The 23,041-nt window shown below is 37.5% G+C and overlaps 1 protein-coding gene across 5 annotated transcripts in view; it reads right to left on the bottom strand.

Moving 5' to 3' along the window:
- Positions 1 to 23,041, bottom strand: part of MACO1 (macoilin 1) — a 53,553-nt gene that overhangs the window by 10,219 nt on the left and 20,293 nt on the right. For all 5 annotated transcript variants that reach the window (XM_038377662.2, XM_043506052.1, XM_043506054.1 and 2 more), the window contains 4 exons: positions 21,941 to 22,064; positions 18,417 to 18,595; positions 14,809 to 15,307; positions 216 to 374 (listed from right to left, as the gene is read on the bottom strand). In XM_038377662.2, the coding sequence (XP_038233590.1) occupies positions 216 to 374; positions 14,809 to 15,307; positions 18,417 to 18,595; positions 21,941 to 22,064 (961 nt within the window). The remainder of the gene's footprint in view (positions 1 to 215; positions 375 to 14,808; positions 15,308 to 18,416; positions 18,596 to 21,940; positions 22,065 to 23,041) is intronic.

Here is a 23,041-nt window from a genome sequence, read left to right as displayed (position 1 = left end):
TTAAATAATCAGATGCCTTGAAGATAAAAGGGACAAATCCTGCTTGCCTTATTCTGATAAGGTTATACTGACTAATATATGACCACCGGTGAGAAAGTAAGGTAAATAGGATTTGCCCCAGTATCCAGGTTAGTATGCTGCCAGCCTTTAACAAAGCAGAACATGCTGCATTTGCTTAGTTCATAGTCTGTACACAGGTCTGTAGCAAAACATACTTGTTCTGAAGCAGCTCATTTTCTTGTCGGAGCTGTCCGATTTCAGATCGAATTCCCCGCTCCGTGCTAGTCAGAGAACTGATCTGACTCCGCAGCTCCTGTTCAGTTTGCCTGCTTGCCTGCAGGTCAGCCTTTAACTTTTTAATATCTTGTTCCAACCTAAGATAAGGAGAAGCATAAAAAAAAAAAAAAAAAAAAAAAGAGAATTTCAACTGTAACTCCCCATCCTTCCCAAAGCCCAATTTTTATATTAAAGTTTACACATTTAAAAAAATAAAATAAAATAAAAAAGAAACAGTAAACATCCCTCCTGATATTCCATTGTGCGTAACCCTTGTCCCACCATACCCTCTCTTCCCTATCCTTTGTCATCCCTTGCTATTTTAGGTGCAATTTAGGTTGCAAGAAAAAAATCTGTTAATTTTATTTTCTTATAAACCACCATTGCACACCTATGATATCGAACAAAAATATAAAGTATCCTTATTAAGTGCAGTCCACATACTACATTACAGGGGTATTGTATGACATTTTTACATTGACAGATACAGAGCACTGTGCTCAGGAATTACATCTTTAAAATGCATGGTAATAAAGATACCTATTTTTTTCAACAAACAAATAACGCTCCTTTTCGCTTCCCAAACAGTAACAAACATTCATAACTTTTTCAAATTTTATATTTATCCTGAAAAAAGCAGCATGTATATTCTAATTTCCTCATACAAAGTATTGTGACGCTGTAACACAAATCTTATGGAATTATGATTTCTCACAGCAGAACTGAAACATACAAGTTTGAAAAGTGTAAACACTGAGCTGTACAAATAAATCAATGTTTAACGTTTTTACCAAGGTAAGAGTTTGCTTTGAAGTTACCAATGGCTCAAACTATGGCATATTAGTACTTTTCTTCTAACAGTTAATTTCTCCTTAAATCATGTAATCTGTAGAACCAAAATACAAGATGTATTTAGTAAAGGTTTTATACAAAGAATAGTTGCACATCCCAACTGTTCCATTAAAAAGAGTGCCTGGAATATCTACTCAAAATCTGGTAAAGGATAAAAATACTAATCTGCATTCCAGATAAAAAATAATTCAGTTTTATATTTTTCTGTTCATGTAATCACGGAAAATACACACAAAGAGATATACAAGGGTTGAGAAAAAAGGAAATTTAATTTTAATCCTTCCTGACCAAAGACCTTCTGCTATGTTTTATGTTTATAAATAATATTTGATAAGGAATTGCCCAAACTGAAATTAAAGCATTTGAAACAAAATAAAAATGGTCTAATAATCACACCCATTAGGTTAATATGAATGAAGGATCAGAATATGGATTTAAAATTTATTCAGATTTTAAAAAATCCTTTGTGCATAAGACAATAACAGCTATTGCACAGGTAAATAAAAGATCATCTCTTACAAGTATAAGCATTACATACGAGTTAAGATGGAGCCAAATATGATTTTTAGTTACACACATGTAATTCCCATGTGCTCAGTGATAGTCAATGGCTAGTTTAAAAAAACAAAAAACAAAACTTTAAACAAGGCCAATCAAAACAGTGTATTATAGGTAGTTTCAATAAAAGTTGTGTGCAGAATTAATGGAAGTTCAAGTATTTAGAGGTGGAAAAATCAATAACTGGAAAACAGAAACTGAAGCAAACAGACCCCACTATACAGACTAAAGGTAATAATAGCCATTTGTTTTCATACTGACATACTTAAGCCTTTGGGGCATAAGTGTTAAAAAAATCCAGACCTAAGCGCCACTGCAAAATTTACTGGTGAGAAGCATACGAAAAGATTGATTCAAGGTGTTAGGAGGCTAATGTGGAATCCTGAAATGTATTCATGGAATGTTATAAAAACATGTTAACAAAGGCTGAAACTGAGCCCAAGTAGTCTGCTGGTAAATTAAAAGCAAATCTCATGCTACCAGAAAGTGTGAGAACTACCATACACATGTACTAATTTCAGAGATAATCCATTCAAAGACTCAAACACCCACTTAAAAAAAAAAAAAAAAAAAAAAAAAAGGTACTGAGCTAAACTCCTGGCTGCATTTGGTATTGTATTAAGATGAACTTACTTGTTGACTAAACCAAGCCAATCATAGTTTAACAACCAAAAAACCACCCCCCCAACTCCCTCCTGCAGATTAAACACATGCACACACACACTCCCCAATCTGACCTGCCTGCTTATGACCAGCCTATCACACATCCACACAGTATTAAACGGATAGGACATTTGCATTGGAGACCACAAATTTCAGCATCCTGTACTGGTTTAAAAAAAACAAAACAAAAAAAAAACCACCAACCAACCCCAAACATAGAAACTGAAAGATTGGCCAATTAATGGTTTATTCAGTGCAGGATTGTTATTTAAAGCACATTTAAAGTCAGACATGACAAAACACTACAAAATGGTATCGTTACATGTGCATTTTCATTATGTCTAATATAATATTAGCTAGTAGACCTAAACTGCGGCACTGGTATTTCACCCTCCTCCTCTGCTGTCCTATGATCAGCTCTTTGGTGAGCTGTGGACTTAACTATCAGAGATGAACAATGTGACAAGCAGAAGACAATAGAGATTAATAGCCTATTGTATACCAACAGTTTTATTTTAACCTGAACAGTGGTTGATGGAGTAAGGTATGGGAAAAGACTGAGTATATAATGAATCAAATTCACAGACTTTACATTGATAAGTATCCAAAGTAATTCCATTACAGCTCTCCAAAGCAAGCAATAATCATGAAAACAATACTTGGTCAGGGACTGCTTTAATCTGCATATAAGTATTTTCAGAAAGATTTTTTCCATAAATGAAACTCCACTGCCTAACTTGTTCCAACAAGATAGACTGTACTGTCTCCTCTTTTAGGAGTTTGTAATAAGTAGACAATTCTTTTTGTAAATATCCAAGGAGAGAGAAAGTGAAAATAGAGCACATAAATCCTGAACAAGGACCCCAAATAGCCATTCCAAACATGACAGGTTTCAGAGTAGCAGCCGTGTTAGTCTGCATCTGCAAAAAGAAAAGGAGGACTTGTGGCACCTTAGAGACTAACAAACCCATCCGATGAAGTGAGCTGTAGCTCACGAAAGCTTATGCTCAAATAAATTTGTTAGTCTCTAAGGTACCACTATTACAAATATAGTAACTTTAGAGACATTATGTCATTCCTGTTCGTTTCCTAAAACCATATGCATTGAGAATACCTTGACTGAGTTGTATTAAGTTTTACTGTGTTTACTATAGTTGCTTAGAAGGTGAAATCATCCAAAAATAAATGTGCTGCACGGATTACTTGATAAAACCGTATTATGAAGTCCCTTCGGTCACTCTCCCGTAATTTGTTAAACTACAAAATACAAACAAGTTAGTTTTAACCAATGAAAAGAGTAAATTAGAAGTGAAAAGACATTTCAAGACTTCCATCCTATTTTCTCAGCTGATGTTTTGATGCCTATACTAAACTAGATATCTAAATACAGTATATTCAGAATCTTTAACAGAAGATGTGAAATGAATGATGCAGACAAATTAATGGTTGGGTAAATGTGGTAAATCCCATTTGGAAAAAACCTTAATGATTGAAGAATTATTTGAGCAGAAAAAAATACAGTAAAATTTCTGATCAGCTACCTTCCTCTTTTACTGGTTTGAAGTTATTAGACGAACAGAATGGTATGCAATACACCAGCCTCTAAAAGCAGCAATGAAGAACCCTGAAAGAATCTCACTCTTTACTTTGTATACATTTGTAAGCAAATTTGTTCACTATACCAGAACATTAAGAGTTCATCTTAACCACAACTGTATAAAAATTGAGAAATTCATAGCAAATACTGAAATCCCATCTTTAACACCTCTTGGGCTAGTAATAGGGTATACCAATTCTCCCCAAGAACGGAGGATATAGTGCTTTGAATAAATAATTAAAGTGCTAACATTAAGGTTCACAATGCCCTCGTAAGGTGAAGCTTAATACACACCATTTTACAGATAGCTTTGTTGTGAAAGGTTAACTGACTTATCCAATGACACAAATGGAATCAATGTCACAACTGGGATTAGAACTTGGGAGTTTTTAACTTCCTGTTTGGTGCTCAGACCACATCTTAAATCTGGAATGCCTCCTTAACTGTGGATTTCTTGGTTTTTGTATGCTTTTTTTTTTGGGGGGGGGGGGGGGATACTTCATCCATCATCTGTTCCAAATACCCAAGGAGTGTGTCTTTAACCTTGATTCCCAGGTAGATAGGACTGGTCTGGTTAAGTGTGAATGAACAAGAGGTCACAGTACAAGTAGTTTTACAGCAACAGAAGTATTGACATTAGGCCCAATTCCTAAGGCTGTCTGTATATGGAAAGCCACCTGGCTGCAATGGGAGTTCCACATTTGGAGAGCTTGCAGGGCTGGGTCCAAATAGAGCTGAAAAGAAAGCAGTAGGCTGCAAGACCAGTATAGAACATACACAAAGTGGGCCAAAAAGAAGGAAAGGAAGGAATGTAAACAGATCTGAGGACTTCCTGCTCAGGAGATGGTGAGTGTATCAGTTTTTCAAGCCCCATGACCATTAATATCTAAAGCTGTTAACTGGAACCTATTGTTGAAGGAGGCTGGAGTGTCCATCCACAGATGGAACCACATTCATGGACTCTCATGGGAATTATTTTTTTTAAATTGAGAGTATGAACCAGAGTTCCAACTTTACATACCCGAGTCAAGCTCTCACTTCAAACTGGACACAAGGACATACCCATAAAGCTCTCATCTCTACTTTGTGTTTCATGCGGAGGGTGTTTGTAGCATAAGCTTTTTGGAGCCAGGGACTTGGCAGTTAAGTTTACAAGTGGGCTCCAAAGCCTCAAACATAGTTCCTTTTATCCTAAAGGAGCTTAAAGGGCTTGGGGTAATTCTTCTTGAGATCTGACACAAGTCTGGCTTCATTAAGTTATTCATTACCAGCCAACAAGCTGGTGAGCTTAAGCTTCAGAGAAACAAAATTTTGATCCTACTCTGGGAGTCCCTATTGCCTAAGAAAGGTCTGTAAGGCCTACTGAGGTGAAACATAGTCCAATGAACTATGTTCCAGCAGAATATTAGTGTTTAAAAGCTGATGGTGCTGCTTGGATTCACTATACCTATAACATTGAGTTTCTTACTCTGCAAAATTGTTTCCTCTCTCAGCAATCACAAAACCCAGCCTACTCGGAAACCTTACTATTAAGCCACTGAGAATCTGAAGGAGCCAAGAACTTTTGACCATGAAACCTTTCCATAAGAACACTCAAACCATCAGTGATGTGTCAGTGGATAGGATTAAATCTTTCACCAGAAGGGTGCCCAAATAAATAGATTAGATGACTGACACCCCCCACTCTCATGGACTCAAATTAAAATATTTTTATATTGTCTTGAGTGCCCACCATCTGACATTCAAACATTTTAACACCTAAGTCCTGTAAATTCCATGTAAGCCCATTAGATTATTAAACCCATTTTACAGTTGGAAAGTTGAAGCACAAAGGGTTCAATGACTTGCCAGACATAGCACATTGAGCCTATGGTATTGTCAAGAACAGGATCTAGAGTCTTAACTCTCAGTTCCTGCACTAACCGAGAGACTTAAAATGCTTCTGTAAAACTTCATCATTATGTGTTTTTAATGTAATGGATTGCCATGTAATGGAAACCAGAGAGCACAAATTCGGAATTCCAGAAAGTTACGGAGAGTATTCATTCATGAAACAGAATTATCAATACTGAAAACATTACTATGACCAAAGCATCCAAAGGTCATGGCCACAGACTTGAAAGATGGTAGATAATCAGTAGTGCAGGAACCTGGAATGGTTAGAACAAAAAAAACAGTACAAAGAGGAACGCAAGCTTCTTTAAAGTCAATGGCTGATAAAATCCCAGGGGAATGCATCTATTACAAAAGAATTGATTGAAAAACTATTTAAAAAAATAATCTGGGCAACATTTTAAAAAACAGATTACAACTATCCCCTTTCATTATACTGTATTTTATTATAACCTCAGCTCTAGGTTTAAGCACTATTAATGCAATTTACAGAGAAAATAAAAACTTGCTATAGCAGTCACAATAGCATCTAAAAAGTACAATTAAAAATCTCATTATAATGGAAAGTTAATATCTTGTCACAATGTGAGAAAACCACCATACTAAGAAACCTGGATACCACATTTCCTGAAATATTAAACCCAACATCAGCACAAAAGAAAAACTGTTTCATTTCAAACCCCCCCACCCCATTTCTTGTTTTCCCTGCATCAACTGAGGGCCCATCCATCTTACAAAGACTAATCAAGCAAACGTTTCTAGCTTAGACATTTTCTCATGTAGAGAGCCAGTATATAAAGGTCTTCCCTATGTACAGGGGGAATAAATCATTTTCAGGGGAATACAAGATTTTTAAAATTCTCTCTCCGCTACCCCATCCCCAAAACAAAACACATTATCAAGGAAAACCAGGGCAATAGCAGAGAGGTATTTTTGCTGTTAGAAGTGTGGCTTGTGCTCTGTCTCTATTCCCCAAAGTACTTTGTACTATTGTTACAAGGATGAATGACCCAATAAGGCATTATTATTTTTTCTACTACACTAGTGTCTGCTTAGGTCCCCCGCACTTTTTTTTCCTACTGTGTTTTCCCAGTAAACCAACAAGGAAAAAAAAATGACTTATAGAGCACAATTCCTTTTGTTGCTGTACAAGCAGCAAATCATCTTGAAACATAGTTACTTTTAAAATAAGGGCTTAATTGCAGATTGGTTACCACTCTGGGTTCCTTGTCTGAGGCCTGATCCTGCAAGATACAATTTCTTGATCCCAGGTACTAAAACAGTTCATTAGTTCATCACCCCAAGATTGGATCTCTTTCCATACTTATTTCAAATAACAGAGGATGATCTGAAAAAATAACTCTGTTTCAGACAAAGGCTCCTGGATATGTACACCCATTTAATGCATAAAATTCCTTGTTGCTTAGTTTATTTACTCACTTTACAGATTATCAAAAATCTCCAAGCACCTGGGCATCTTACACTCATTAAAACTATGTAAGTCCTAAAAAAAAAAAAAAAAAAAAAAAAAAGACTCAATGACAAACTCTGAAATGCTCGGTTTCAGAGTAGCAGCCGTGTTAGTCTGTATTTGCAAAAAGAAAAGGAGGACTTGTGGCACCTTAGAGACTAACAAATTTATTTGAGCATAAGCTTTCATGAGCTACAGCTCACTTCATCGGATGAGCTGTAGCTCTCGAAAGCTTATGCTCAAATAAATTTGTTAGTCTCTAAGGTGCCACAAGTCCTCCTTTTCTTTTTCTGAAATGCTCTTCTACCTAGTATTATGAGACTTATTATGTTCCTTTTCTTGCCTAGCCTGCTGTCATAAATATTCCCTGCAGTAATGCTATCACTTTAAAACCACCAATGTGATTACACTAAGTTGAAGTTTCCCCACTACAAGTAACATGCTGCCATAAGTGGTTTCTTTGAGCATTTTCTATATACCAAATAGTTACAGACAGAAACCTTCGTTCTGTTTAGAACAAAAGGTAGAGTCAGAATTGCTCTAAGTGGTCAGCAATTCAAAAGGTTGTGCTGCTTTTGAATAATCCATGGTTTGGCAGAAGGAGTGTCAAGGAAGTTATATAAAAGGATCCTAGGAATACCTCTGATTAAAAAAAAACAAACAACAAAACACCTCAGCTAGGCTAAGGTATTATGCATAACATGTAACCCAAAACTGAAATTTGTTACCAAACCACCTTTGGACTGTTCAATGGATTGTTTAATTAAATATTTGAATGTAATATTTATGAACAGATACAAACAGATTTTTTAACTGTGTTATATGTTATCCAAAAGGTTGAAAGAATCTGTCAGGTTTCTTGATGTGGAACAGTCTACTAGGATTCGTCTGCCTTTCCAAGTGGTACATGCTAACCAACCCCCTCCCCCCGCCCCCCCCAAAAGTACAAATATTGTACCTGGGAGAAATATCAGAAAATCTTAAACTTCATTATGGCTTATTTCCTGCCTAACTCTCTGAGACTGACAAATCCGGAGTAAGTGCAAATGATCAAGTATTCAAAATGTCAGGCAAGAATGACAACACTTCAGCACTAAACTTTGTATTTAATGTAAGAAGATGTGGAAAGAAGGTCCCTCATGCCTTCCCATCTACCTACTCCCTCCCACCCCTACTCTTTCCTGCCTCTGTATGAACTCTCTCAGCTGTCTCCAATTCCCACATTTGTCTTCTCAAAATGTGGAAGAATTCTATTTCTGATCTAACACAGACCATCCCACTAGCACTGAACCCATCTTTTCCCCAAACCTACAAAATCTAAAGTCTTTTTGTAAATCTATTTGTTAAATTCAGGTTCCTAGTCTGCAATGGAATCTTCTTCAGGATTTGTCACAACTGAGAAAAGAAGGTCATTAAAAAAAAAAAAGAGCAAGAGGCAATGATAGCCTTCTTCCTTTACCTATGGCAGGGGTTCTCAAATTGTGGGTCTGGACCCAAAAGTGGGCCAGGACCCCATTTTAATGCGGTCGCCAAGGCTGGTGTTGGCCTTGGGCCCCAGCAAATCTGAAGCCCAAGCTCCCGGGACTGAAGCCGAAACCCGAGTCCCACCACCCAGGGCTAAGGTTCCGTGCCCCTGCCCAGGGCAGAAGCCCTTGGGCTTCAGCTTTGGCCCCCGCCCGGGGCAGTGGGGCTCAGTCTTCAATCCCCCCTACTAGGGTTGTGTTATAAATTTTGTTGTCAGAAGGGGGTGACGGTGCAATGAAGTTTGAGAACTGTGGACCTATGGCATTGTTAGATGTTTTTGACTTATTTTAATTTACATGTTAGGACAGTCCACTCCCAAATATAAAAAGACTACAGGACCCAAGTGGGTCAAATCCCATTTTGGGGGGAGAAACTGTGAATATTGCAGTAACTTGAAAAACAGAAAAGGCAAGAAGGCAATGTTAGGTGGATAAACACAGTTTTAGGCCAATCACAGGATCCAGACCATCCCTCTGGCGACAACATTTGAACATATGGGAGTTGAAAGGAAAGGGTGACACAGCTGTAAACAGCTTGCATGTCAGCCAGCACCTGGCTCCACAAATGCTGCTACCTAACACTCGGACCCCCTTCTTTATGTTGACCCCAACTCTACTCCCAGCTATAAACTCTTCACTTTATTCCAGATCTAATTACCTCCTTCCATTCCCTGATTTCCGATGTATGTTCCCAGAGCTCCTGAACCGGTTTATTTTTCTTGCCTGCCTTAGACCTATTATACCTCAGTAGGCTTTGAGGATGTCCCCTACTGCAACTGATGGGATAAAAGCCTTTGGGGTACGTTAAAGCTACTTCAGACAGACAGCAGTGTAGAAAAAATAGGCTCAGAAGCTCTGGGGACATTAGTGTGCTATAGAAAATGGAAAAAAAATCTAGAGCTAAAATACAGGAAAATATATTTACCTTAACACCTTCAAGTTTTGCTCCGAGGGTAGACCCCAAGTCTTGTGAGAGCAGGGAGGAAGAAAGGGCATGAGCCATCCCCTGCTCCACAAATATTCCCCTATGTACAAATGTAGCCCAATTACCTGAAGAATTCAAAGATATCCACAAGGATAACTAATGCAAGAGTAAGCTGCTTCTCTGGGTTCAATACTTCATAAGCCAGGAGATAGCACTTCAGTGGATGTCAACACTTTTGTCAAGCTGCGCTTTTAGAGCCTCTCTTTTTGCAGGCAAATAGCCAGCAGCAAGTTGTGATCATTACAAAGAGGCATCTTGCTGTGGCAAACCCCAGCTTTTCTGGTACTTTTTGCACTACAGAAGAATGAAAGCTTTAGCAATGATAATGATTTGTACTTGTAACACAGTCCAAATCCATAAAATGGAGGGAAAATCTGCCTGTCCCCTAGAATGGATAGTGAGAGGATACAGGATGCTAAACTAACTTGCTCTAGTAGCCATTAGGAAATGATCTGAGTCTATGATGTGTAAAGAGGTACCAGATTCTATCTCTCCATTGGCCTGATTAATATAACGATGTAAAATGAACAGTTTGGATGAAAGTTGCTACAGAAATACAAAGATCTCAAGTGCTTTTACAAACATAAAAAACAGGTCTCAACATCCACAAGAGGTTGGGAATATCTCCATTTTATTGATGGAGGCAGAGAGAGGTCAGTGTCGCAGAGCTGACAAATGCCACTGCCAGGATTAAACCCCCAGAATCCATCTGCTGTATCTAGCTGAACCACAACCATTCCCTTTCATTAGCCAAAGAAATGTTAATTGCAACACCTAATGACACATTTTTAAGAAAAGGGAACTATAACTCCTTATCCAGAAAAGTACAAGTACTAAAATAGTTAACAGTGAAGACCATCTCTGTAGTTTCATACAATAAGTTTCACATACATAAATTAAAACTGAAAACCTTCTTTATAAGGATAAAATACAACCCCCATTTTTGAAAGATGGTGATTAGGTTCTACATTTCAATATCATATTTGAGCTTTGGTTTGCTTATGTACTAAAGTGAACTATTTGAAATCAGTGGGAACAAGAACTGAAGTGTTAACAAATTAGTTATTTTTTTGTCAGTTTCCAGAGAAGTTAGGGCAAACTGTCTTCACATAAACAAGGAGAGTTTCACTTCTCTTAATGTGACACTTTAAGTAGGTCAAATGTTGACATGAAACAAACATTTTAACTAGATAAAATCTTCCAAATTTATTAACTGCTTTCCCTTCTTTTTATTAAATTTAGGACACCACAGAATGAAAAAAATGTCCTGCCTTCAGAGAGGGGTAACAATATGCATAAAAAAATTAAGCTACTAAAAAAAAATTACTTGATATTGCCCTTTTAAATATTATAGCATACCATGCAATATCAACTTAGAGAAAATATTATAGAGCATGTGGTTTTACTCTGAAAAGTAAATCTAAAAATGGCATTTTAGGGATTCATATTTATTGTATCTGAAGAACCAGCAATAATCTTGTTTCAATAGCCACCATAAGGGGAACTTTATCTAATACGGATCAGTTAGTTTAGGGCCATACTTGTGAACAAAAAAGAACACAACTTGGCTTGGAGATCCTAGAGTGAGTTTGAATGTTATGAAAAGCATCTTTTTATTTGAAAACAGAACAGATTGATCAGCAGTCACTGAGACAAACATGGAACCTAACACTGCATTTTTTATGGTTGCTTTTTAGACTAGAGTCACAATTTAACCACACAAGTTAGAAGTTCAGTAATTAATGCCACTTAAAGTGGAGAAAACAATGAATAAATGCTTTACAATATAGGAACAAGGGCAGTGACAAGTGAAAATAAACAGCTTGAGTTTAATTTAAATTAAACTATGCCTCCACATGGAAAATTTTTTCGAAGCAAATTTTTTTTTGTATGTATCTAAAGACACATTAGTCAGAAACCCAATGTAAACTAGGAGTTACACTGATAGTGTAAACAGAAGCAATAACTGATGCATTGTTTCAGTTATTTACATTGGTAATAAATAATATCAAGCAGCAGCAAACAGGAAATTAGTATTTTAAAATCTCAGTGTAATCACAATGACAACTTGATGCAAACTAACATTTGTGGCCCAGTATCTAAGAATCTCAACATATATTTAAACACATTAAAATATTTTGCATCTTAAATCTGGTGCCTCATGGACACATACAGAATAAAATATTTTCATACACAGGCTGGCAGGCCATACTATAACGTGGAGAATTGGTACCGCTCTTCTCTCTTCTTGGTCCCTATGATCAGTTCATTGGTAAATAGTGGAATTGTGACTAGAGCCGGGCAACATTTTTTCAGCAAATAATAAATTTGCCAAGAAAAAAAAAAAGGCATTTTTGTGGCACTGAAATTATTTCAAATTTGGGTTGAATTTTTGCCAACCTCTCTCTCCCAGCAAACAACAATTTCAGAAGCGTCAAAGTGAAATGTTTCAACAGAGTTCAAATCAACATTTGAAATGTTTCATTTGACCCTAGCAAATTTTTTTCAGTTTCCCCCTCCCCCACCCGGAAACAAAAAGATAAAAAAGATTATTCACTCAGCTCTAATTGTGACATTAGGGACACTGACCAGCTCTCTTCTTTTCCTCAGCAAGCAGAAGAGTTATCTGATCTTTGTCTGGACTATATAAGCACAACTTCTACTGATGGCATTGCCATCTGCATCCCATTAACACAGGGCTGAATTTGGTTTCCAAGTTTAAGCAAGCTAGAAGCTAGCTAATTCATGCAGTTATTCTGCAGATACTATAAGTGAGAATTGATCTGAATATTTCAAGTAGAGAAATGAGAAGAAGCCATATGAATCGGCAGAAGGTATGCCAATTAGTGGATATAATCATTATCAGAAGTGAAAAGGGTATTTTCATAGAAGAAATTGTATCCACATACTGTGAATCTTCAGAGACAAACTAGAGTCAAAATTCCAATTACCTAAAGGTTCCTGCAGGGAAACTGTGAGCCTGACTTGCCAATTACATTACCCAACAAGGACTTGCTGAAGTTAGACCAATGAGCATGCAACACTATAGAAAAGAAAAAGGAGATGCTAATAGTGAGATGGGGTGGGGGGAGGAAGAAAGAGGCAAGGGAGAAGGTGCTACAGACTTATTCTAACAGGTTCTATCCCTGTTCCATCCCAATTACATGCTGTTTTCTTTCCTTAAAATGGATCTGCAGTAGCACACAGAGCTCGCACAAAGAACTTTGATTTTCTATTTGCTAACAAGGCAGCAACAATAAGATATTTAGATGGATTTCCCACAGAAGCTACACAGAGAGGGTCTTCTGGTACTAATCCTTTACCACAGAGCATTCAGTGTTTGAAGAGGAGTCACTTACTACGCTTTTGCCTAATACTGATACCAAATTTGATGCTCTCTGCTTGTTTTGGTTTAATTATAACTGACGGTTATTCTAGGCCTCAGTGCTTACACATAATATGTAAAGAGCTTGCAGCAGGTGTTAGGTTTTGGTCTTTTTTTTTTTTTTTTAGGGGAAGAAGATCTTTGTTGTTCAATGGCAGGATATCACTTTTTACAGATCAACAGCAAACATGGCCCTCTTACTGTTTTTTTCCCTAGAAGTGTTCTGATAAACAGTGCAACAGAAGTAATTGATATGTCTGCAAATATAGCAACAACACGACTCAGCTATGGTTGACATCAAATAGGCAGTGTGTGTAGCAATGGGACCCAACTGTAGCAGTTCACATTTTTTAACATTCACTTTTTCCATTATATTTTACAGCAGCGATTCCTGAACTGCTCTCCATGGATTACCAGTGGTTCGCAAGGCACTTGTGGTCTTTCCTTGTTTCAACTGTTAAATAGCATTAAAAACTAAAAATACATTAAAATGCTCTCCTAATATTACTTTTCCATGTTGACACCTGCCAGAGAGATGTTATTTGACTGCAAATCGGAGGTAAGAAACACAAATGAACAGACTATCCATGAGACAATTACCATATTAAAATATACTTCATGCTATGAAAGTTGGAGAACCCCTGCAGTATGGTGAGACTTAGTTATTTCCCCAAACTGCTGGTCAGGGAGTGGAAACAGGAAACATTAGTGAAAACACACACAGGCAAAATACAACTTCAGTTCTGTTATTAGCTTGTATCACTGTTTAGTAAAATAGAATCTTTGATCAAAGACAGCATTATGCCATTTACCATGCACATTCTTGAAAGGCACACAGAGGTACTCCAGTAGAAAATACCACCACCAACTTCCCATTTCTATCCCAACTAACAGCACTGTAAGTACCCAACAACTTTCCATCTTTATTTAACTCTCAGATTAGCAACCATAAGGACATGTGACTTTTCAAATCATTATAGTCCATAAGACAGTGAAATTAAATTTCTGTGTACTATATCCAGACCAGCAAGGTAAAACAGACTTGCAGGTGGAGTGTAAATATATTCCTTTGATAATGTAGCAGCTCATGACTTGCATTCAGACCTGTGAACTGAAGATTTTTTATTTTATTTTTTTTAAAGCAAGCATTTCCAACATTAGACTTTCAAGTACCATGCCACCCTTTCTGCACTGAAGAAGTAAAAGACATATGGGGCAGAACTTGATTAAAAGTGTTCAATAAATGTGTAATGTGACTTTGTACTTCTATAGTGCCTTTAATCAAAGGATTGGTAAAACACTTTATTATGCCTCACAACAACCCTGTGAGGTAGGTGAGTATACCCATTTTACAGATGGATAAACTGAGGCATGGCACAGTGAAGTGATTTGCTTACGCTCGCACAGGAAACCAATAGCAGAGTTAGCAACAGAAACAAGATACCCACCTCCCAGTCCATTTGTCTAATCACTACGCCATGCAGCCTTTCTATCAAAGCCATAAATTGATTTGTTAATGGTTTCCTAAAAAAGGATTTCTAATCTACTGAAAAAGAAGCATGATGAGAGAAAGAGGTTGTTAGGCAATGAACATATCAAACTTACCTTACCAGTGCATCTGGTTTGCTTAGCTGGTTATTAGGAATACAGTTTTCCATTAAGTCCTTGTGTGTGCTTGGGCTCTTGCTAGCGCATTTCTGTTTTTTCTCATTTTTAGTAGATGAGGAAGGGATGCTCCCATTAGTTGCACTGTGACTGCGAGGTGAGGAGTTTACAACTCCACTGGCATTTTTGTAATTTTTGGATGAGGCAGTGCATGAGTCCTCTTTTAAGAGATTTTCTGTACTTCCAACAAGATCATTATTTAATCTTTTACTATTGATATGGTTTTCCATATATTCAATTTCATGTATTTTAGAGTCTACTGGTTGTAAAATATTGTTATTTATTCCAAGGTTGTGTTTCTTGGCATCCTTGTCCTTTTCTTTCCCCTTTTCTCTATATTCTAGCTCTGGCAATGTTGTGGATAATTTTTTATTGGCTGGAATGCCTCCATTGTGTTGCAAAAGTACTGAGGAATCCATATCAGATAATCCTTTGGCTGCTGCAATAGCAAGAAACCGAGATGATTAAATCAATCTGTTCTGTGGCTTTAATAAACTGTGTATCTATTTTTTAAATCAAATCAATCAATCATTAAGTAAATGGCAATCCTTTTTAGTGACAACCAACACCAAGATTATATTTAGGAAAAAAACATATCAAATACACTTAGATATTTAAAAAACTAATTTTAACAAACTCATTAATTTTTGGGTACAGACAATTCTATATGAACAAGTTCAGTTGTAAATACTTACTCTAAATGGTAAAGCGGAAATACTACTAACTGACCAAATTACAAAAGTTGCTACTAAATTGATGAAAATTTAGAGAGAATTAACTTAAAATCTAATCAATTTTAAAAGACCTGTGCTATCTAAAACTACTTTTAATTCTTCTGCCTCAAGTCCCCTCCAACCCCTGCCATTTTGTGTGGTTTTACAAAATTTTTAAAGTATTTCTCTCCTTTTTTACTGTGTGAAAGACCTCAACAGGGGAAACTGTGAAACTGACTACACACAAAGTGCTGTCAAAAGCAGAAAGATTCCTGCCTCCCCACCCCCGGCAATTTTACTTGTTACTATTAATGATGCCAGGTAAAAAAAGTCAGACAGGAGTCTGAAAGTTCATAGACTTGTATTTTTAAAAAGAGGACAAGATTTTAAATTTATCTGGAGAAAAGGAGGATTTTACCAACATATCTTAATTAAGAATATGAAATGTCTACAGATCTCCAGAGGTTTAAGATGAATGTTCATATCCAAGTCTAACATTCCCAGTAAGTTTACTGGTCTAATTGATCTCCATTTTATTACAGCAGTTAGACAGCCCAGGAAGTGTATTTCAGTATGATAGTTATTTCTGGTGGTTAGAAACTCTGTTCTGCTTCATACCCAATACCATCAGAGTCAGGCAATGGACACTCACTAATGTAATACACCTTTTGTACATGAAGCTTCTAGACCAATATACAAAACACAAAACAAAAAAGTGAAACTTCCTATGGAGGCTTTTCTAAAAAAGATGCGTTATAAAATTGGTTTTTCCATTTTGTAAAATTAGTTTCACACTATTTTTAGTAAAGGTTAAGGCCCTACCAAATTCACGGCTTAGAAAAGCGCATCATGGACCGTGAAATCTGACCTTTTGTGTACTTTTACACTATACTATACAGATTTACGGGGGACACCAGTGTTTCTTAAAACTGGGGGTTCTGATCCAAAAAGGAATTGCAGAGGGGTTGCAAGGATATATTTGGGGGGGGTCACAATATTGCCACACCTTACTTCTGCACTGCCTTCAGAGCTGGGTGGCTGGAGAGTGCTCCCACCTCTGAAGGCAGCGCCCCGCCAGCAGCAGTGCAGAATTAAGGGTGGCAATACCATACCATGTCATCCTTGCTTCTGCGCTGCTGCTGGCAGCAGCTTTGCCTTCAGAGCTGGGATCCCGGCCAGCAGCTGTCACTCTCCAGCTCTGAAGGCAGCACCACCGTCAGCAGCAGTGCAGAAGTAAGGGTAGAGGTACTGCAACCCCCCCTACAATAACCTTCCGACCTCTCCACAACTTCTTTTTGGGTCAAGACCTTTACAATTACAACAAAGTGAAATTTCAGATTTAAATAGCTGAAATCATAAAAATTTATGATTTTTAAAATCCTATGTCCAAGAAATTGACCAAAATGGATCATGAATTTGGTACATTTCACCTGCTGTTTTGTCATGAACATTTATGTTTAAAAACATAATAAAAAAGTAATTAACTGTTGCCATTGTAAGGTTATTCTAAGCCAGCTAATGAGAGAGGAAAGGCCAAGTTTTAAACTTCTACATTTATCAGAACAGAAAACACAAGGTAGATGAGAAATATTATTTAACTATTTCTAAAACTGAGACCCCTTTTTCCTCTACAAGGCAATGATGCAAGTGTTTTCAATAAACAAAGAAAGACTTTGCTAGTTCTTATTAATGTCTGAGAGACCCGTTTAAAAAAACAAAAACAAAAAAAAAACCACGCTCTCTTTGGGGAATTAACAAGTAAATTAAAAAAGTAAGGATAATTGTCACAAAATGTACTTTATTTCACCTTTCTTCAATTGTAATTAATAGCTCTTCATATTGTACTAGTACTTGTATTATAGTCTCTGATAAAAATAATGAAATCTGAGTAATACACTCACTACAGCATATTGTTATTAAATCTGAAGTGGGAAGAGTCTGGGATTTTTGGTGTTAATTATAGAAACCATGTGGATTAGTGAAGGTCTGCTTTAGCATGCACAATGGAATAGAAAGAGAGCCTTAGACATGAGGGGCCTGGTATAAGGCTTAAGGCCCAAACTAAAATCAGGCCCTGCTCATACAAAGCAGAGTCAGCAAGAATCAGGCTATGAGCAAAAGTCAGGCCCTGTTACAAAACAAATGCCTGCTTGCAGGTTCACTGTCTGGTATATAAACTTGGCAATAACATGCTGGTGTTGCAAAAACACAGACACTCATAACAGGTACTAGGCTTTATGTATTCATGTAAGCAGATCCAGAAGGGTAATACCAGAACACCCTGATACAAAGTTATGGTATAAACACACTCCCCAAAGATGATACAGGGACACACTGATCCCTCCTAAAGATAAGATTAGGAAGACAGGGTAATGGATGGAGATGTTTTGATCGAACAAGCAGGTGCAAGCTATAGAGTGGTAACTAACCACGTCAGAGAGGTAATACATAACTTGTTTGTATCAATGTATAAAAGAGGAGTAAGCAGGACAAGTGTCCTTTTCTGGCCTTGGGGTGGGGGGGAAGGAACAGAAGTCCCACCACTCACTGAGCTGATCCACTGTCACAGGCATACCTGTATTAAGTATACCCGTAGCACACACAGGGGACTAATGCTGTGCTTTGTTGGCAATAATCCTGGCCAAGTGCCTTCCCCACTAAACTGAATCTGTGGTCTTCTTGGGAAGTTCGATCGAAGTCTGCTGTACCAGCTACCTGGCTGAGCCAGTGCAACATACAGAGAGCGCACACACGCAGCCAACAACTGACAACACACAGTATTTCTTTTAATTACTGATGGTGGCAGCAAAATATTATGTAGTCAGTATAACCTACCTTCCTCTGCCTCTCTCTCTTGCCTTTGTAGCATTTGTTGCTCTGGGGGGAGAGCTTGCTGGAGAAGCTGCATGTAAAATTCATTCTCTTTCTGCACTTCTTTTTGTTTTCTTAATCGCATTTTGTAGCTGACATAACTTTTGAAGCCAAAGCCCAAAGTCACAACAGGATAGCCAATACTAGAAAGAAGACCATATTACCAAGTTAATAAAATGGACAGCATGCTATAAATATATCTGGATTGCACCTGTTACAAAAGACATGGTCTACAGTGGTAAAAGATCTTTTGTCATATTCGTATTCATTATTAAAGATGTAGCGACTTATTTATTTTGGTAAGCAAAGACAGCTTTTAACTGTCAGACTGGGCAAAATACATCACTTAAGGAGATAAGAGACTACATGGTCTATAGAATTGAGCCTGGGGCTATGAGCCAGGAACTTCAGATTTCTAAACCTAGCTCTTCACTTACTTTATATATGGGCTTTGGCAAATTATTTCATGCTTCAGGGCACACATCAGTAAAATGGGGATACTACTACTTACATATCCTTGGGGTAAAGCATGTAAGACCTAAATATTGTTATTAGCCAACAGGAATTTGAGCAATACAGAATGCTAGCAGATCATGCCATTAATTGTGCTAACAAGGACACTTAACCAGTGGGAAACTGTCCCTTGATAAGAGTATGTCAAATGTGTTTATTTTAATTTGAGAATGGAAAAAAGTCTCATCCACTAGCAAAAAAAGAAGCCTGCTAGCAAATAAAACCATATTAAATTGATTTAGGCTAATATTCTGCCAAAGAGGTCTTGAAGAATGTGTAGAGGCATGCCCGTATCTATAGCTCTGCTTCCAGAAAGTATAATTCTGCTGATCAAGGCTGATAAACTAGATTCATGCAAGTTTTTATATTTAGAGGATTTATAATATTTGTTTTAGGCTTCCCATCAGTTTCTTTATCCCAATATAAGTACTTAACAGACCCTGAAATAGAGCTACCAGCAATGATATGGCACTGATTACTTTCTAGGATTAAACATACATTCACTAGGAACTCAGCTTTTTATATACTTCAGGTGTCCTAGATCAGAAACAAATTCAGTTACAGCAGGTAACTGTTAACCGTTATACAGTATTTTTATTTTCTGCTTAGTAATGACACACTATGTAAATAAATTTGAGTTGCAAACAAACATACTGCCAGATGCAAAGATTATTTGCATAAATAACTGATGTTATCTTTGCTAATGTTTCTTTTGTTATACTGTGTAAAGCTACCTGTAGCTACAGTTCTAAAACTCTGATGACATGCTGGAATGTTTTAATCCAATTTACAAGGCAAAAAACCCTCTCAAGAGCTTCTGTAATCCAGGAGTGGTGGAAGCTCCCTAAAAGAGAGAGAGAGTGTGTGTGTGTGGGGGGGGGGGCCACCAGCACCTGAATCATGGTCCCCACCCCTATGCTGCCCCTTCCTCCGAGGCCCTGCCCCCAGCTCGCTCCTCTCTGCCCCCTAACCCGTTGCTCGCCCTTATGGCTGTCAAAAAGTGATGGGACCATGGGCCCCCTGTCCAGCACCCCTGGAATTTATTGCAGAGTGTGGACAATATATAGTTAGGGCTTGTCTTCATGGGGACACTCAGGAAAATTAATCCAAATTAACTAAAGGTGTGAATTTAAAGTAGATTAAACTGCATTAAATCTGTGTGTGGAAACTCATTCTAAATTAAAGGGGCCTTAATTTGTTTAATTTAAATTTACTTCCTTGTTCCTGGAAGAAGCTGAATACCTTATTTGTACACAAAGATACTTCAGGATATTCACAAAGGGAAAAATGTATTAATTAACCAAAGTAACACCAACAAACTTTTGCCCACATCAAGCTAAAAATTTCTGTACAAATTTTTCCAATATGCTCTTTCTGTAAATATGTATATTGTATGTGTCAAATATAAAGGGAAGGGTAACCACCCTTCTGTATACAGTATTATAAAATCCCTCCTGGACAGAAGCAAAACACTTTCACTTGTAAAGGGTTAAGAAGCTAAAATAACCTTGCTGGCACCTGACCCAAAATGACCAATGAGGGGACAAGATACTTTCAAATCTAAAGGGGGGGGGGGGGAGAACAAAGGGTTTGTCTGTCTGTGTGATGCTTTTGCCAGGAACAGATCAGGAATGCAGCCTTACAACTCCTGTTAAGTTAGTAACTAATCTAGCTAGAAATGCGTTAGATTTCCCTTTGTTTAATGGCTGGTAAAATAAGATGTGCTGGATGGAATGTATATTCCTGGTTTTGGGTCTTTTTGTAACTTAAGATTTTGCCTAGAGGGATTCTCTATGTTTTGAATCAGATTACCCTGCAAGGTATTTACCATCCTGATTTTACAGAGGTGATTCTTTTACCTTTTCTTTAATTAAAACTCTTCTTTTAAGAACCTGATTGATTTTTCATTGTTCTTAAGATCCAAGGGTTTAGGTCTGTGTTCACCTGTACAAATTGGTGAGGATTTTTATCTACACCCAGGAAAGGGGGCGTAGGGCTTGGGGGGATATTTTCGGGGAAGACGTCTCTTTCCCTGTTCTTTGTTTAAAACGCTTGGTGGTGGCAGCATACAGTTCAAGGGCAAGGTAAAGTTTGTACCTTGGGGAAGTTTTTAACCTAAGCTGGTAAGAATAAGCTTAGGGGGTTTTTCATGCAGGTCCCCACATCTGTACTCTAGAGTTCAGAGTGGGGAAGGAACCTTAACAGTATGTTTATGAAAAAGTTTCAAGAAATGGTATAAATCTCTTTGTAATATTGTAATTCTCCCCATCTCACAAGCAAAAACTGTCTCCAAATGTGTTTGTTGCACCTGGATAAAGTTTCATCTCACTTTATGTCTAAAATATTTAATGATAGCTAATGGTGATAAATTTTACCATGAATTTGTACGATGGCATCAAGTTAACTACTAAGAGAAGGATCTTCTGGTGCCGTCTCCCCTCCCTTTCTTCTCTCACCTGAGCACACCTACTGGATTGGGCCACATAGACAAGTTAGACAGCCAAATGCCTACCTTTCCCTGGTTCATGCACTACACTGAGGCTTAGGCATCCTGATGCTTGGAGAGGGGCTGCAGTGTACATACTGAGAGAAAGAAACATTGTCAGTCGACTAGGGAGCTTTCATTTGAAACAAATTAGGTGCTGAGCAAGTTTAGCTGCCTACACGGTTCAGTGGCAGCTGAGCAGGGGCTTTGTGAATCCCAGTGGGACCTGATTCTGAGATTCAGGTTCCTAAAGTGGCAGTTAGATGTTTAAGTCCTAGTGTGAATCCAGTCCTCTGTTTATTTCCTGCATCTGCTTATTCTCTATTTTTATTGCCTTTTATGTCATCTGTATTTCATCTCTGTCGTTAATGTGCTTGATAGTTTTTTTCCTCTTGATGGTAATTTTGGCTGTAACATTTAGCTGGTTTTATTAATATTGTGCAGTTATATAAAAATTCATTACAAATAAGAGAAGGGAAAGAACACTTACCAGTGTGCAGCAAAAGGACGACAAAGGTCTACATGAAAGTTTTTGAGATCTTTAAATCTAATTGCTGCTTCAATATAAACAAAAAGTATCCACAGCGATACTGTTGGCAAACACACACCCCTCTCTACGGAGAAAAGAGGAATGCAAGCATAAGCAATACATTAAAGACAGCAAGTACTTTTAAGTTATTCTTTTAGAAGACTCAAATAAAAGGAAGTTAGTCAAATCAGATGTCAATATGGAATTAAATAAAGACTAGCTCTTGCAAAACAAAAAACTAAAGATGTTTTAATTAAGAGTTTAGCTCTAAAGCTCTGCTTTATCATCTAGATTCAAATGTTAGGTATCTCAGAAATATAAAACAGAAAGACATATCTGATGAGATACCTTTGCCCAAACCCCTACAATATGGCTGAGCCCAAATGAGAAAGACTGCAGAACTTTGGGGCCATGTTATAGTTTATGATCTTCGTATCAAGGTTATTAAAATTAGACTGAATACCCATTTTACCCATCTTAGTACCTGATGTAAGTATGGCTAAAATAATAAATGTGAGCAATTTTGGTAGCTGAGAAGACATGAGTGGGTAAGCAGAACACTGGTTACCCAATAGACCAAGCTCCTTCCCCAAATGCAGGCAGCAGTCTCCTTGACACACATTTTAGACTAGCTGGGCATTTGGGAGCACATGATTACTTTTTTCTGTACTACTCTCACATTTTACTCTTTCATTAGTGCAATTAGGAGTCATACAAAATGAGGGAGATAACTTTTCTTGGCCAGTAGAAAACAGAATTTGCCACTTGTAAATGTTATTAATCTGATATATAGTGATTATACTATAGGCCAATTTAAATTGTAATCTGTTACCTTAAATACGCTTTGTTCTTTGTTGACCATCCATATCATCCAGTAGTAGTTTACTACACAGCTTTCCATCTACATGGATGCAACTTTAGGGCATGGATTCTCAACCTGGAGGTCATGAACTTCCAGGGAGTTGTCACCATCCTCCCTGTCCACAACTGCTAAATGGGAAGGGAGTTCCAGCTAGATTTCAACAGGGAAGAGCCACTACTTTAGGGTTATCCCAGACATGC

This window comes from Dermochelys coriacea, chromosome 19, assembly GCF_009764565.3.
Source record: "Dermochelys coriacea isolate rDerCor1 chromosome 19, rDerCor1.pri.v4, whole genome shotgun sequence".
In the NCBI taxonomy this organism is placed as follows: Eukaryota; Metazoa; Chordata; order Testudines; family Dermochelyidae; genus Dermochelys; species Dermochelys coriacea.
Note: the sequence above shows the minus strand (reverse complement) of the source record. Positions and strands in the feature narration are given on the sequence as shown.